Source organism: Lepidochelys kempii, chromosome 1 (genome assembly GCF_965140285.1).
Source record: "Lepidochelys kempii isolate rLepKem1 chromosome 1, rLepKem1.hap1, whole genome shotgun sequence".
NCBI lineage: Eukaryota > Metazoa > Chordata > Testudines > Cheloniidae > Lepidochelys > Lepidochelys kempii.
In genome coordinates this window covers 258,002,647-258,019,352 of record NC_136380.1, presented here as the reverse complement: position 1 = coordinate 258,019,352, position 16,706 = coordinate 258,002,647, and the positions used below count along the sequence as shown (strand labels likewise).

Here is a 16,706-nt window from a genome sequence, read left to right as displayed (position 1 = left end):
CTCTACTCCGGGTTCCGGCTTAGGGACTCTCTAGCCAGCAGCTAAGATCTGTTCCCTCTTAGACCTTACTGCCTTTCCCTGATCCCTTTCCTAACCTTCCTTCGCTGGGTCAGCCAGCTTCACCACTCCCTGCTCCCAGAGAGCTACTGCAGGCTACATGGCTCTGCAGCCTCCAAACACTCCTCCCTTCTCCTGGGGAGTGACTGCAGCCTTTTCCAACAGCTGGCTTTATACAAGCCCCTCCTGTTCCTGCTGGGCTTAATTTACCCTCTCAGGATTCATGTGAGGAGTTACACCCCACACAGCCCTCAACTGCAATCTCTGTAAAAATAACTGTTCCCATTCCCTCAAACCACTGTCTTACTCCTGGATTCTCTGTATTTGAGAGCTAACCTCTCTCACACCCACTTTCTGTGCTGGCCTGTCCGTGACAAAGAGCTAACCCTCTCCCCAGCACTCCCTGAACCCACTTGTCCAGGTTGGCCGTCGCAGAGGGCCAGTCCCACAACATCCCTGCATTCTGCTCTCTGAAATTGCCCATCCTGGAGCTCTCTGTGACTTAGGGTTCATCTCCCAGACGCTCAGCAAAACCTTCTGCTGGACCTGTGCTCACACCTCAGAGGTGCTGAGGCCTGGACGCAGGGAGTGTTCAGCTCAGTGATCACTGCAGACGTGCCGCAGCTAGGCTCCAACACCATGGGCCATGTTTGTGCAGCCCTAACCAGACAGGAAATGTGATCGGTTGTACTTCAGAGAATGCTATTTGTGTGTATGAGGGACGGGGGGGAGGAGTGGGCGTCGGGGGATGCGTGTGTGCCGGTGTTTGTTGTGAAGTGTGGGGAGTTTGAGAATCGGGTTGCGTTTGTGTCTATCTGGGTGTGTAGTGTGGGGTGGAGGCAATATCTGGGTGTTGTGAAAATGTGCAGGAGTGCATCTTAAGGAGCCATCTCTGTGGGGGCTGTCGCGTGAAAGGAGCCTTCTGCCCTGGTCACTACAGAGGAGAAGGAGCCAGGACTCCTGGGGTTCTATTCCTGGCACTACTGCTTACCTGTTGAGTGAGCAAGTTGCTTCATAACCTCTCCGGGCCATCTGTAAAATGGGTCTTATCCTTGCCTCATGGTTGTGTTGTGTGGATTAATTAACTGAGCCCCTCAGGTAGCAGCCAGTGTAGACGCACAGAGCCAACCATCATTATTTCTGTGGGGCAAGGGGTCTGTTTGTTTGTGTGAGTGGCGTGTGGGCAGAGGAGTTGTGTGTGCGGGAAGGGTGTAGTTGTGTGTGGTGCAACTGCGTGTGTGAGTGGGGAGGTTGTTTCTGAGGCCCTCTAGACACACAAAGTTGCACAGGCTGAACTACAGGCATGATTTCAAACTGATTTAGTGAAGTTGGTATAACGTGTGCATGTGGGGTTGCTTTTAAATCAGTTTACACCTGGCTTATATCGGGTTTGGTATTGGGTATGTGTAGGGGCAAGCAAACCCAGTGTAACTAGTCTTAAACCAATATCAGCATGTCCACGTGTCACTGTGGGCGTGTTTGTGTGCAGGGGGCACGCACCCAGAGATATATCTTCGCGTAGCACTGCGCACAGACCAGTCTCCAATTCAGCCTAGTGCTGCAGCCTCATACCTGATTCCTTCCCACCCCCTCTCATCACCTTTACCGTCAGGAAGTGGACGTGGTTTGGGGCTTTTTATTCTCGGCCTCGCTAGCCATTTCGGGACTCCGGAGCTTAGTCTCGCTTTGACGGGGCAAGCTAGATGCAGCTTCCTGTGCTCAAGGTGAAGAAATGACAGATAGCTAGCAAGCCCTTTGTGCTTGCAGAGCTGCCCGGCTCCGGCCCCTGTCCATTCCCACTAGCAGTGCCATGTGCTGAACTGGAAGCCACTCTTGCCCCACCCCACCTCTTGCCATTTGAAGGCTGGCACCTGAGCTCCACTGGACGGACTGGTCCAGTCCCCGAGGGCCATCTCTGGCACGACTGCACAGCTAAGGAGGCCATCGCATAGGAAGGTAATGGGGCGATGTCAAGCGGCTCCCACACGGGGGTGGCTGAACTGAGAAGCTTCTTGGAAGGAGTTTCAGTCTGACATATTTTTCTAGCTATTGGCCAGGTCTGATCGTTTATTTATCTCTGTCTCTCTCTCTCTCTGTTTCCACATCCCTCCTCTCATCATGCCCCACATTTCCCAAGAACAGGATGGTTGTTGTTTGTTTGCTCTCTTTCTCTGAACTGAAATCTTCTATCAGAACTGGAATCTGACCGTGCCCTATGGCAGCCCTCTGGCAAGCCATCACAGGTCCTGCCCCCTCCCACAAGGGTCCGGGGTTTGCTCAAGACACCGCCTCGTTTTGTACAACCAACCCAGGGCTCCCCTTTCGAGCACATAGAGGGCTATTCCCCCTGCCACGACCCTGGGCAAAATGGGGTGCCATTGGAGGAGCTGCATGAGTGTGGGTGAAGCCTGGGGCGGTACGGATATGGAGAGCGAATGCTCCTTCCGAGGCTGCGCTGGGTGGGGCCCATCCTTGGAGCTATGTGTGGGGTGTAGCTCAGGACTGTCCAAACACGGAGACCCGGGGTGTGTCAGTATGTTGAAACCTAGATTTACCGAACATGAAATCCTTTCTATGACCCTCATTTTCCCTGTCCCACTCAGGTTCTTCAGACTCCGTCCACTAATCCCTAGCCCCTCCACTAACACTCCCGACCACCCAGAAGGCCCCTGACCCCACAGCTAATTAACTACAACCACTCCCTGAAGTCGCGAGTTCTTAGGGTTGAAAAGAAACCCCTTCATAATGTAAACTGGGTGCGACTCCGGCAGTACTGTCTGCCTGAGTCAGCAGCCTCCCTGAAACAACAGCTCTGAGTGGTGTGCTCTCATATTCATTTCAAGAAGGCATTGACTTCGTTATCAGTTTAAATGCTAGCATTGCAAAGTGTTTCACTGCGGAGCAAAGCACACAAGGAAGGAGACAGGTCAGATTATGGAGATAGGTGCAATCTGTTGAGTGGGATTTAATCTGGGCATCAGGCATGGGCAGCTTGGGGTGTATGCAGAGCTTCAGTTGGGGGCAGACCTTGGAAGTGCCTCAGACTCCTGGTAATAGCACCAAGGGAGAAGATTATTGCAGGGACCTCCTCCACAGAGAAGTGTGGAACTTTGTCATCCTCACCTGTGCTGGGGTGTGTGTCTTCTTCTCTCTTCCAGTGCGAGCCCTTCCTGTGTACGGCAGAGATGAAGCCTTCTCCTCCCCTTCTGCTTTGCCTCTGGCTGTCCATCCTTCTAGATGTTTCACTGGCATCAAAAATCACTCAGGGTAAGAAAATGTCCTCCTATGTCCCAGCAGGAGAATTAGGGATGTGTGCGGGTGGGGACACTATTTATCCTTATGTGATATGGGAAGATCACTGAAATTTGAAGGTTTGTCCATGTCTTGCAACAGGGCAGGAAGCACTAAGCAAAAGCGACGCAATATACATGTTCCTATTGGGGGTTCTTCATTCTGGGGCATTGAAGAAGTGAGAAGGGCCATAGGTTTCTTCCATTCTTGTTTGGAGGTGTTTCTTGGATGTTTCTTCAGGGCACTAGCCAGCCTATGAATTGGGCACTGCATGGAACTGGATGAAATGATCATTAATGCTTAATGCCTTTGTCATGACAGGATTGATGTAATGCCATCTTTTCTCCATTCATAGCACCCTCAAATCTAACTTGTTTTTATGACTCGCGGGCGACTCTCTTTTGCACCTGGGCTCCAGACAGGAATGACACAGAAGCACTGTGCCAACTTGACGCTTTGTTTCACACTGATGAGAGGTACGTGGCTGAAATTATTTAGCAAAGCCAGTGAATGTCAGGCTCTAATTATCATCTTGGCTCGGTGGTCTATAGCTATGGGGTTGTTGGTCAGGTGAGGAGCCAGACCCCCTTTGGTGGTTAGGTGGGTGCTCATTTGAGGAACAGGTCTGCTTTGGTTCTTGTGGTTGGTGGGTCTCCACAGACGGCTGTTGGCTTTCCTGAGACTGCATGGGTGTGTCCACTGTGGTAGTGGGCTCGCCAGGGCTGATGTGTGGGGTGGAAAGCAGAGCAAGTTTCCCTTGAATGGGGACAGTGAGTCAGAGCAAATGGGCTCCAGGCGCCCGCCCAGTACTAGGTCTTTGAACTCTGAGCTGGGTGAGGAACTGGGCAGGTCAGCACCGGTGGGGAGAGAGGCAGGTGGCAGTGGCTAGAGGACTCCCACTGAGTAGAGCAGCAGTTTGACTCCATCTCCTCCCCTCCTCTTGCAGTAGTGCCTTGCAAGGTGTGTAGGAGGGAAAATGTGGTTCACCTTCTCAGTGCTCCCTGCAGCACTGGGGAGGGATGCAGGAGACAGTTCCTCTTGCAGCAGCTGCCACAGCGGTGCTGGGCATAAAACAGAGTGGGTGGCTGGCAGGGTTTTGCCTGTGAGAGCACCAGGACTCTGCAACTTCCCCCCTGCCTGGTCCATAATACTTTGAATCTGATGACTTTCTGGGCACGCTGTCAAAGACATCTGTTTGAGATGGGTTTTGGAGGGAGGCTGAGGGTGTGCTCCTCACATCAGTGAAGGTGATATAGGTGGCTGGCTGAGTTCCTGTTACCATTAGTTTAATGCTGTTGGGATTCCGTTGTATTGGAGTAGCAAGGATGTCTGGGTGCCTAATGCCTTGGATGGGTGCCTGTGATGATTTCCAATCTAAATAAATAATTACATGCATACAAGCCCCTCCAGCTCAGCAGTATTCTGGTCTTCTCTCTGACAGGGATCTAAAGAGTTGTGAATTTCCTAGCATGGCACCCAGGAGATGTGAACTAGCCTTCAGTGAAGACATTGTTGAGGTAAGCCAACTGAAATGTACTGGCTAATAAAAGGGGCTGGGGGTGATTGGTATATGGGTTATCACTGTAATAACAGTGTGGCACACAGAAGTGGTGCTATGAGAGAAAACTTTATTTCCTGACTTGGGGCAGGGTTCCAAGGGGTCAGTATCCAGTCACCGTCCCAGCCAATCTGCTACAAACCCCAGGAGGTGTCACACTGTTATTATAGTTGTATTTAGCTCCCTTCCTTGCGTCGCCAGTCATAGCCCATCAAGAACTACGCAGGCCCCAGTGCCTGTTTCCATGGGTCAGTCCAGAGCCTTGCAGCCTGAGGTCACAGGTCTGTTATGGTGCCCACAGAGTTATGGCCTCCCCAGGTGCTGACCGTGTGTACTCACAGGGTGATGCTCTCTGAGGCTGCGTTGTTGTGGCATAAAGGCAGAGAAGCTGTGACACAACCTGATTATCGCATCCTGCAGGACCGATGGTACTTAAGGAGAAGCCCCTGCCACCCCTACCCAGCTTCAATCTGCTTTACACTCCACTCCTTGTGGAAAAAGAGATAACACTTCTTGAATATTTAACTCATCTAATCTCTATCCCTCAGTTTCCCCAGTGGGGCTAATCTAACACTGCCCTGCTTATTAAGATGTGAAAAGCACTTTGAGAGCCTTAGGATGGGAGGCATGATGGTCATGCATTAACATCCCTGTGACGATAGAGGCCTTAGAAATGTGAACAATACATAGTGGGGGACTAGTAATGCGAATAGCAAATTTTCCTGCAGTGGCAGGTCTTCACCATTGCAGACTCACTTAACCTGACTGTGTCCTGCCAAGTTGGGGAAAACTGGACAACTGTGATGCAACAGCAGGAATTCAAACCATGGGACAACAGTGAGTGTTAATCAGTGTTTGATCCTCCAAGGCTTCCGTCTGTGGTTAGATCTGTCCCCTGTGCCACCTTGTCCGCCCCAGGCATCCTTCTGTTTACCCCATGCCTGATCTCAGGCTTGCCTCGTCTCCCTGCCCCACTGCCACTGTATGCTCACTCGGTCACGCCATGCCACTAGGTGACCAGATGTCCCAATTTTATAGGGACAGTCCCAGTTTTGGGGTCTTTTTCTTATATAGGCTCCTATTACCCCCTACCCCTTGTCCCGATTTTTCACATTTGCTGTCTAGTCACACTACCTGCCACAGATTCGCCATGCCTCCTCCTGTTGCTTCCAGCATTGCACTGCCGCTCCCCTGGGCACAGGCTCTGACATACTGCTTGGTACCAACCACCCTCTGCCCCCAGCCTGGGTGCATTGATCTGGGGATAAGAGCTTCATCTGTTAAAGCTGTGCCCTTTGGTGGCAAAAGTTGAGCTAGATCCTTTGCTGGTGTCAATCTATGCAGCACTACTGCCTGCAATGGGGCAGTGCCGATTTACCCCAGCTGAGCAACTGGCCCTCTGTAGTTAGTGGGGGAAAAAATCCTAGCAAGACTACAGATTGCTTGACTCTGATCCTGTTCCACTAAAGTCATCGGGACTTTTGCCATCTATTTCAATGGGGGCAGAAGCAGAGCGCCCTGGGGAACAGGAAAAGAGACAATCTTCACAAAATGAATTGTTTGGGACAAATGATTGGGGTGGGTTCACAGATGCGCACACCCAGTGGAACGGCCCAGAGATCATCCCCGGAGAGGGGTGTCTGCCAATGAAGCCACATAACAGAGAGAGAGAGAGAGCGCAAAACGCTATTGTAGCGTTTGCTTTTGTTTCCCATGGTGTGTGTCCCAATGCCTCTCTCACTCTTCTCTCCCCAGTACAGCTGAGGCCACCTGACAACCTCCAAGTGGTAAACACCAGTGACTCCAGCTACAATTTAACTTGGAGAATTCCTATTTCGTCTCACTACTTAAAAAAGAAACGGGAATTTGAAGTGTTGTGCAGAGATCGCACAAAGCCCTGGGAGGTGAGTGCAGGATCCCAGACTAGCTTCTCCTGCTGATGGGCCTCAGGCCTGTAACTAGTGGAGGAGGACAGAGCCGCCTTACTGCAAAGAACCTGCTATTCCCGCTTGTGCTCTAGACCCTTCCCCAGATGGCTGCAATGCCCTTGCCTCAGAGGAGAGGCCAAAGGGGGCAGTGACTCCTACTTCAGCTTTATCTGCCAGCGTATGGTGACGGCAGGGAAGCAAAGGGAAGTTCCAGTCTGCCCAGTGCTGGGATGAGAGGCATCAGAATGGTGTCCTCCCAGTATGGGACAGACAAGACTGCGGCGATGGAAAAGGTAGAATGGGTCTCCTCCCACTGTGGAGCAGAGGGGCTTTGATGTGGGCAAGGGGTGCCCTCCTGGTACAGCTTTGGATATAGGATATGCTGGCTGGGAGAGGCCCCGAGCCAATTCTGTTCTGATTAGACAGCGGAGAGGTGTGATGGTGTAGACTGTGGATGGGAGAACATAGCAATCACTCTGTAACTTTTACTCCATTCCAGCCTGCCATGCTCCTCTCTATCAAGCAGGACCAGGAATGGGTGAGGCTTGAGAACCTTTCGCCAGACTCAGAGTATGAGGCTTCAGTTCGCGTGAAGCCAAACACATATGGTGTGTGGAGCAACTGGAGCAAGACGCTTGCATGGAGGACTAATCATAGCGGATATTCAGGTAATGAGACTCAGAGGAGTGGGTAGGCCAGGGCTTGGAGATAGGTGATGAGAGAGCAGGGACAACCCTAGTCCAAATGGTGCCCCAGGTGAGGGGCGTCTTTGGTGCACCCTCCCCCCTTTGTTAAACTTTTGAGTACCTTATTTTTTATTGAATGTGTAGGGCATATCATAACTTTGATGCATGGTTTGCCTGCATGATTTGTCGCTGGCATACAAAATGATAAATTTGCAAGCTAGGATCTATAAATCAGTATTTATTCATGCTATATATAAGCAAATAAAAACATTTGTTTCCTCTGAGCTTATAGAAACTTTTTAATTTTAAGAATAACTGAAGTGTACTAACGTCAAGAAATTGAACAGTGCACCAACATTGGATGGGGCAGTATTAACTAGTGTTACAGTGGTGACAGCCTTAGACTATTAACGCTAGTCCTTTAGTTCAAAAGAAGTAACAATATATTCTTTTATATTATAACCCCTACAGGTAGGGGTTTGATAGATATCTCTGATGTTTCATTAAATATGTCCTTTATTAGTCGCTACTTACTCTCTTCAAGTCTTAAAACAAAAGTAGACTTTCACAATTACACAATAAAACAAGGTTCACAGTATCGCAGCTGGGATCTCACATCACTTCCCTTCGTTCTTATATCTCACTGACTGACTGGCGATGCCCCATCCCGTATATACCCACGAGGGCACGGCTGACGACATTCTAGGATGTTCAAGGAAAATGTAGTTCTCAGAAAGTCTGGAATGTTCCATGAGATTCTACAAAGGTCCAGAACATTGTACAGGGTCAGTCAAAAATGAATCCACATATGGAATACCTGAAACATTTTACTTCAAACATTCTATTTTCCCTTTTGTCGCTAACAACAAAAACAGCACCCCAAGCCCGGCGCCCCTGGGTCGCCTTCCTCTAAATCTGGCCCTGGGAGAGAGGCACAGGGGACAACAAGGGCTGGAGTTATGTGGGAGCAGGAAAAGTAGGGGAGTGGAGGGATGCACAAATCAAAGTACAATAGAAAGATGGGGAATAGCTTGAGAGGAGCCTTTCCTGTAATCCTAGACCCAGGTCAGGTGAGCAGGGCCTGCTGGTCCAAAGCACAAGAGCCCCAGAGTGAAAGCCTGGCCCCATTAAAGTCAATGGGAGTGGGCCATGATTCCAGTCACAGACTCCAGTGGGGGCCTCCCCTCACTAAGTGCAGCAGAGCAACTCCCTGACCAGGGGAGCAAGAGGCCTGGGGAACACTTTCCAGAGAGCCCCTGTAACTTAGGAGCCTAAGTCCCATTTTCAAAAGTGACTTGGGCCCTTCAGTGCTTAAGGCTCACTGAAAATCAGTGGGACCTAGGCTCTGAAGTGCCGTGGGGCCTGATGTTTAAATGTCCTGAGGTGCCTAACGCCTGTTGAAATCAATGGGAGTTAGCTGTCTAAACAGCTTCTGCAAAATGTTACCCCAGGACTCCTCTGTGGGCAGTGCAGAGCAGGGCTAGCTGTCCAGGCCAGTCAGAAGCCTGTGCAGCCTGCAGCCTTGGCAAATCCCATCTCCAGCAGGAGTGTCTGGTGAGTCCTTGGCTCCTTTTAGTTTTAGTTTCTTCACAGGAAGTAGGCAGCTCGTGGGTCCCCCCATGCTGAGGCAGGTAATGATATAAACGGAGCAGCTATGTTTAGAAGGGGCAGTGTTTTGCTGTGGCTATCAAACTTTGATAGCATATGATGTCAGTGAAAAGGATTCAACTACAACCAGCTGTCGTGGCAACTGGGAGCCAAAGTTCCCCGAGGTGGAGGAAACAAAGGGATCTTATTAACATCTCAAGGACATGAGGGAGAAGCTTCTCCAAAGGTGTCCCACTGCTCCCTTCCCTCTTCTCTCCTCTGCACCCTTTCCCCTATTCCAGGGGGCTCGGCAGGTCCAAAATGAGGCGCCCTGGCAGAGGGGACAGAAGATGAAGAGTAACAGGAGTGGGGCAGGACGGAGCTGAGGTGCATTTGTAGAGCTATGCTGAAGAGGGAATAGCAGGGGGGTGGCAAGTCAAGGATGAAGTGCATGGTCATTGCAGTTGTGTGGCAGTCCAGGACAGGAATAGCAGAGAGAGGCTGCAGGTGAGCTGTGAGGTGCATTGGCAAGGCTCGGGGGGCTCAGATCTGTTCCTAATCATAAAGGCCAGTCACCCACTTATCTGACCTGGATCTCAAACCTCTTTGTTCAGAAGTGAAAAAAAACCAACTGGAGTGACTGGGGTTCCCATTTCCTCTGTTCTGGCTGGCTCTTTCCAGTAACTCTCTCTCCCCTCTTGCAGAACTAGCCCCGGGGGACCTTCAGCTTACGATGCCAGCCCTTGTGGGGACCATCTGCACCATCTTCGTTGTTGTCATCATTGTCTTGATCATCACCTCACAGCCATTGAAAAGGTAAAAGGGACATGAATGGTCCCCTCCAGACCCTGTCCCAAGCCCAGAGTGCCTTTCTGTCCTCATTTTCTGTCTCTCAGATGAGGCCAGAGTTCCTTAGTCTGAGTTGGAGCTGAGTCATTCTGCCTCTCTGGGTTGCTACTGGCATTGTCCCAAGGGACGCCCTGACAGTGAGGGAATTCAGTGTTTGCACCATGATGCTGAGACACTGTGACACAGCGAGATGTCATAACATCACCAAGCTCAAAATAGCCACAGGACACTCTCTCTTTGGGCCATATTTTTAAAGGAATTCACATTGAAATCAATAGGAGTTAGGTGCCTAAATACCTTTAGAAATCTGACCGTCTAGCTGAAATTCACCTTTGTGTAGAAGAACCAGAACAAGGCCTATGCACCCCTTAATCTCTCAAAACAGTGCTACAGTGGGACATGACTAGTGCTTGGACTGCATGCAGGCCCACTGCATAAGGTTTGGATTTCACCCTCTGATTATAGGTCATGGGACAGGCCCCTGCACTCAGGATAGTTCTACCTTTTTTTGGTGGGATGCTGATTTAAACCTCTTCCTGTCCATCATTTCTGTCCTGATATTGTTCTGAATTAATGCTGAACATGCCGCACAAGGGCACCCGGTACAATAATATAGAGAATAGCCTGACAGCATCATGGACATTGAAAATGGTTTCAGTTTTAGTCACCTCATTTCAGAAAGGGACACAGCAGAATAAAAAAAGACACAGGGAAAAGCAATCCAAATATCAGAGGGGGGAGGTGCTTGCCTATAAAGATGGATTACAGAGGGGGACTATTTCATTTGCAGAGGAGGAGAGATTTTAGGAGTGTGTAAAATGATTATGGGACTAGAGAAAGCCAACTGGCCTCTCCTGTTTACCCTGTGTCATAATGCAAGGGCAAGGGAGCACTCTGTTTACAACACATATAAACACAGCTAATCCTCTTCCCGGAATGTATAATTAACCTGTGGAACTCAATGATGCAGGATAATGCTGTGCAGAAAAGGATTAGTCATGCAGGAATGAAAATAGCATCTGCAGTGATGCAAGCTAGTATAAATGTACAAGGACTATCAAATCCTCCTGCTTCAGAGCACAGGCTGAAGGGGGTCAGGAGGAATTCCCCTCACCATAGATTATTGCACAGTAAAGGTGCATTAGGAGACCTTTAAGTATCTGAAGGATTCGGTATTGGCCACTTTGAGAGACAGGAAAAGCAGACAGGATGACTTGGCTCTGGTATGGTCTGGCAATACCAGTGTAGCTTGTTATGTCATGATGGTGTAAGGCGTCATGAAGTGGTGCTGCAGTGTGAACGCCATACAACACTGCCATGCTGAATCCTGATGACAGGACATGGAGATTGTAGTGTTGCCATCTCATGCTGCCATTTCATGATGGCACTGCAATTTCTGCAATCTCTGCATCGCTGTGATGGCAACCAAGTGAGGCACAATCAGCTCATGGCAACCAGGCCTTGGAAACCATACCAGGAATTTGGACCAAAGATGGCGACTCTCCCAGCTTGGCAGCTAATGAAAGGAATGGACAGGCCTGGGCAACAGGGAGAGGCAGGCAAGGATGTTGGTGAATGGCGACATTATCAGCTCTGGGGATAGGGCTGAGGGAAATAGCTTTTGCAATACCATTTTCTCTCTCAATTTCTGTGTCCCTAATACATCCATCGGCAAATGCAGAGATTTTCTCAGGCTACGGGTGCGGGATGGGGGATAAAGAGCTCTGGGGCTTGGTTCTCCCTTACTTACACCATTTTTATACCAGCATAACTCCAGTGACTTTAGTGGAGATATTATTCATTTACACTGGTGCCAGTGAGCAGAGGGTCAGGCCCCTGGAAGACCGTAGGTCTACATATCACGTTCACTTCTCTCTCTCTCTCTCTCTCTGGTGAAGGCTTAAGAAGGTGCTGAAGATTTACATTCCAGACCCAGACAAGTTCTTTCCCCCGCTGAGCACTGTGCACAGAGGCGACGTTCAGGTATGGGGACCAGGGGCAGGCGGGCTGTTCATGGGAGGGGGGTCAGAGAAGGACGAGGAGGGAAAGAAGGAGACGACTGGCTGCCTCCCTCATGCTGCAGATGGATGGGAAGGATGTCCGGCTCCCAGATCTAGTGTGTGCGTGTATCACTGGACCCTCCAGCACTGGTTGCTGCTGGGGGATTTGCTTTAGTTTTATTTTTGACCTTTCTAAGCTGCCACTTGGCTGCTGCATCTCTAAGTAAAGAACCAAGAAAGTACAAACCACCAAACCTCAGCACTCTGCTCTGCTGACAGGAAGGGCTGAGAGAGCACACAGGAGTATAGGAGAGCTCAAGGCTCTTGGAGACCATCCCATCCTGCTTCTATGCCTTCTTCTTCACTTCCTCTAGTCCCTCCTCTGGCTGTTAGTCATGTTCTTCCTCTCTCTCCCTTCAACTCCTCTCTTTTTCTCTGCTACTCTCTCTCTTTCTCTATTTCTAGATCCCTTTCTTTTTCTTCCTCCCTTTTTTTATGGAGATCACGCATGGAAAGCTCTTGAGGCTGGTTCCTTCTTTTAAAATGGCTCAGAGCCTGGCGAGGGATCCCCAGGGACCTATTCCCTATGGAGATCCCAGAGGAGTGATGATAAGGGCGTATATTCTGTATGGGAGATGTCCGGAGTGTATTCATCATGGGCATGAAGGAAAAGAGACCCTAGGCCTCTGTGTCTCTGTTGTGAGAGTGTTATACTGCTGCCACTTTGAACATAATAATATCTCTTCTGTGTTTCCCTTCCTTCCGCTTCAGAAATGGCTCTCCTCTCCATTTTCCACGTCTCTCTTCAGCATGAGCAGTATCTCCCCAGAGATCTCAGAGCTAGAGATAATTCAGAAGGAGAAACAGGAGTCCCAGCTTCTCCTTCCCAAGGCTTTTCTCACCTCTGGTGCCCCCCCAGAAACCAGCGGGCACTCACTGACTAGCTGCTTCACCAACCAAGGCTACTTCTTTTTCCACCTCCCTGACTCCTATGAGATTGAGCCCTGCCAGGTGTATTTCACCTACGAGCCTTTCGCCCGGAAGAGCAGTGGCAGTGAAGATGGTGATTCCTACGGAGCACTCCCTTCCCCAGATCTCTGCATGCTGGAGAATGACCTGCCACTGTTCTCTTCCGGATTTCTTCATTGCATCGAAGCAAACCAAGGTTTCCAGAACAGTTCCTTTGTGGGAGAGATACAGAACACAACCAATGGGCTTGGGGCACTTCCTGAGGCTCTTCTGTCACCCGAGAGCTCATCCCCAGCATCGGTATTGGAGCAGGATGAGAAGGTGAATGGAAACGTCACAGTTTTACAGCTCTCTGAATCCCAACAGAAGCCTGGCATGGTCTTCTCAGATATCCCAGGGTTGCATGACAACGATGCCATTCAAACCACAGAAGAGGCTGGGGACGCAGGCCCTGAAATCAGTTCCACTACTACTATGGCAGATGCTAGCTCTTTGTTTTCCCAGCCCATGCCTCTGAGGCAAAGTCAAACTGATGATCTCCACAGGACAGCTTTCTCCAGCCAGGTCCCAAACACTGAGGCCTACCTATCTTTGAGTGAGCTCCAAAGCCAATACAACCATCATTCGGTCTAAGATCTGCCTCGAGAACCTTCTGAGCTTGAGGCCTTCTCTGGAGGGAGGGATGGACAAACAGACAAACTGTCTGAGAGAACAAGAAGTTGGACATTAGTTTTAACAAACCCAGTGGGACCTATCTTTTTACTAGCGTGGAGAGAGACCCTTGTACTTTTCACTGTTGCAAGGGAATGGGACCTTTAGTGGCACATGGAACAAGCGTGATCCAAACCTACAACCTGAAGGGAAAGTAAAGGCCCTAATAGATCATCTTTGGATTGGGGATGGGTGAACATATGAAGGGATGAAAACCTAAGAAAAAGGATGCTCAGGAAGAGAGATGTGTGCATGGATGGATTCTGTGGTACTTACAACACCATGGGTATGCTAACATCTTGGTAGATACTGTGGCTGGATGGATACCATGGAAGGAGAACTAGATAGATGAATGGGTAGACAGATGGATAGAGATGAAATTGAGAAAGTCAGAAAGGGGCATTACAACTATTAAAGTACATAGGACAAGTGGAGAAAGAGAAATTGGATTGCTCTGCAACTCAGCTTAAGGATAGTACCAAACTCTGAGGCTGAGCAGCCAAACTTTCCATTCCTCAAGTACCAATTTACAGGGCATGTAAGCATCTATAGGGGAGTAGAAATACTTAAGCTGCTAGTGAGTGCTGGGGGCTGCTGAAGATGGGGGTGATGGAAGGGGTTAAGGATGGTCCTTACTGATTGGCCTGGGGTTTACTTCATTTCCTGCATCCTTCCCACTCCAGACTGTGTGAAGTGAATATTCTAATCAGCTTGGTCCCAACCAGATATCTGGGTTTGGGCTTGGGTCTTCAAAGACAATTCAAAGCTAGAAATGAGTCAAGTCATGCAAGGGATGTGATTAAAAAAAACAATCACTACTATCGGCAAAAAATACTGGGGAAAATTCCCCCATCTTATGAGGTGTGGGGGAAGCAAGTGAGATGCTAGCAATAAAATAGAGTACAACATTTCCCATTCTTGGTGCAATCTTTCAATGAAATCAAAAGCCTCTTTGCCCTACAAACCAAAACCCTGTCATTCGACTATGTTAAGATAATTGCGGAAGAGTCCATCCCACATCCTGTAGTAAGTAGAAATCATCTAATTGGTAATCCCCATTCCTTCCTTTGTTTGGAGGGAATCATTCTCCAATTAGCAGTAAAGGCAGGTAAATCAGCTCCAGATAAATGACTACAGATCCTCACCTTTGCCTAAAACCAAAACTCAGTCCGTTCATTTGGGTCAAAAAAAGTTTGGATAGCATTTTGTAGTGCCTCCATATTTTCTGATTTGGGACAGAAGTGCTGAAATATCCAGGGAGGTTGGGGATAGAGGGAAGACTGCTGATGTTGGTTCCATGGTATCCGTCCATCCATTCCTGTGACCATCCTTTGTATCTATTGTATCTTTTTCTTGCCATCTTTCCAGACCTGTCTAGACATGGGAAATACCAACCTCATGCTAAAAAGACCTGATCTCTCTCACATGAGATTTCCAAACCAAATAAATTTGGGTAAGCATCCAAACTTTTGAGGAACTTATCCAGATCTTTAGGACGCTTCTGTAAACCTTCCAAGATTCACCCAAATTTAATTCACCGTTCCCCATTTCCACACTAGAGTTGAGTTTCCCCCTTTGTCCTGGTACTCATGTTTCAGCACCAAAATTATTCTCCCAGTTTTCATTCTCCTGAGTTATTAAATTGAACGCTGTGCTTGTCAGATAAATGGGTGTCCATTGGGTTTGATTTTGTCATTAAAGTGCTGCTGATATGGCAATAGAATGGAGCCTGGCCTGGTTAGCAGTGAGAAGGTTGCAGGGAGCCAACCCGTTCCTGTAGCACTTTCTCCAAACCACTGCACATGTCTCAGGATGCCTGTTGTCCCACCATCTCAGAGAGACTGGGGATAAAGAAGAAACAACTGCTTCCCAGCTGAGTGAGGACAAGGCCGCCCAGTGTATTTACTGTGCTATGGGAAGCTCTCAAGATGCACCATAAAGAGTAAGCACTGCCAGGCTGAATGCTAGCTTAGATGGCCAATGATCCCATAGCGGTTCCTCTGTTCCTACGTATTTCTTCATAAGCTTTTTAATCATTCTTGCTGCTAAAATGAGTAACAAATACCAGCCCTTTTGTCAATAAAATAAAAATCAATGCAGTTTCAAAATAGTACATTTTTCCTTGCCATTTGGTAGGGGAACTTGGATATTAACAAATGCTACTGGTTGGATGGAAGTTAGTTCTTGATCACAGTTCAGGGATCAGGAAGATGGCATGAGGGGGGTTAGCTCTTGGTCACAGATAGTCTGCTGCCTAAACAATGAGTTCAGGGGGCAGAAAGGGAATTTGCCTTTAGCCAAAGATTGTTGGACCTTGGTAGATTAGGCTCAGGGAGCAGAAGGAGGTATTTTAGGGGATTGTCCTTCACTCATAGATAGTTCAGCTGTTGGGCCTGATCCAAAGTTAGTCTCCTGTGGGCTGCAATCCTTTGGTCTAATTTCAGTTGTTGGGTTTAATGTGAGGGTGTGGCTGGTATTGGGGCTATACAGGAGGTCAGACTAGTTGTGCTCCCTTCTGGCTACCTTATACTCTATGACTCTATTAAAAGAATGTCAAGACTCCCATTGACTTCAGTGGGCTTTGAATTAGATCCTTTGGACAGCAGATGTAGGGATCAGATAGCAGTTTCAGGGGGATGAACCCTCATTCACAGACATTCATGTGCTGAGCACTGGGCTCAGGGAGTAGAAAGGAGGCATCGGGAGGAATAGTTTTCAGTCACAGACAGCTGGGTAATTGATAGCAGCTTCAGGGGAAGGGGAAGACATTTCAGGGGAATTAACCCTCAGTCACAGACAGCAATAGGGAGGGTAGAAGTAACGTAAATTGTATTTTAGAACCTAGTCACTATGATCCCCTCCAGATAGACTCAGGAAGTATTGCTGGCAGCGAAACTGCCGCAGGCCACTGAGAATCACTTGGCCAACTAAATGTCTTCTGAAAATGCTGATGGTTTTCAAGCATGTAAGCTGCTAGAAGTGAGACAGCAGCCACTCTGGGGTGTGAATGTGTGATGTGTTGTTGCAGGAAGTGCTCAGCGTAAGATCTGAAGATAACTGGACCTTTATT

The 16,706-nt window shown here is 48.9% G+C and overlaps 1 protein-coding gene across 1 annotated transcript; it reads left to right on the top strand.

The window, feature by feature from the left end:
• Positions 1-3,222: 3,222 nt before the first annotated feature.
• Positions 3,223-15,696, top strand: IL2RB (interleukin 2 receptor subunit beta). The gene is made up of 9 exons (XM_073330225.2): positions 3,223-3,324; positions 3,704-3,824; positions 4,790-4,865; positions 5,635-5,743; positions 6,662-6,810; positions 7,334-7,502; positions 9,812-9,923; positions 11,855-11,939; positions 12,728-15,696. Exons 1-9 carry the CDS (start codon positions 3,243-3,245, stop codon positions 13,556-13,558), a joined length of 1,734 nt encoding a protein of 577 aa, XP_073186326.1. The 5' UTR covers positions 3,223-3,242; the 3' UTR covers positions 13,559-15,696.
• The last annotated feature ends 1,010 nt before the right edge of the window (positions 15,697-16,706 follow it).

Bases quoted from the DNA above. Each gene is read 5' to 3' on its own strand.
- IL2RB (XM_073330225.2), top strand. From the start codon at position 3,243: ATGAAGCCTTCTCCTCCCCTTCTGCTTTGCCTCTGGCTGTCCATCCTT. The intron at 3,325-3,703 runs GTAAGAAAATGT...CTCCATTCATAG, and splicing joins GGCATCAAAAATCACTCAGG to CACCCTCAAATCTAACTTGT. The intron at 4,866-5,634 runs GTAAGCCAACTG...ATTTTCCTGCAG, and splicing joins TCAGTGAAGACATTGTTGAG to TGGCAGGTCTTCACCATTGC.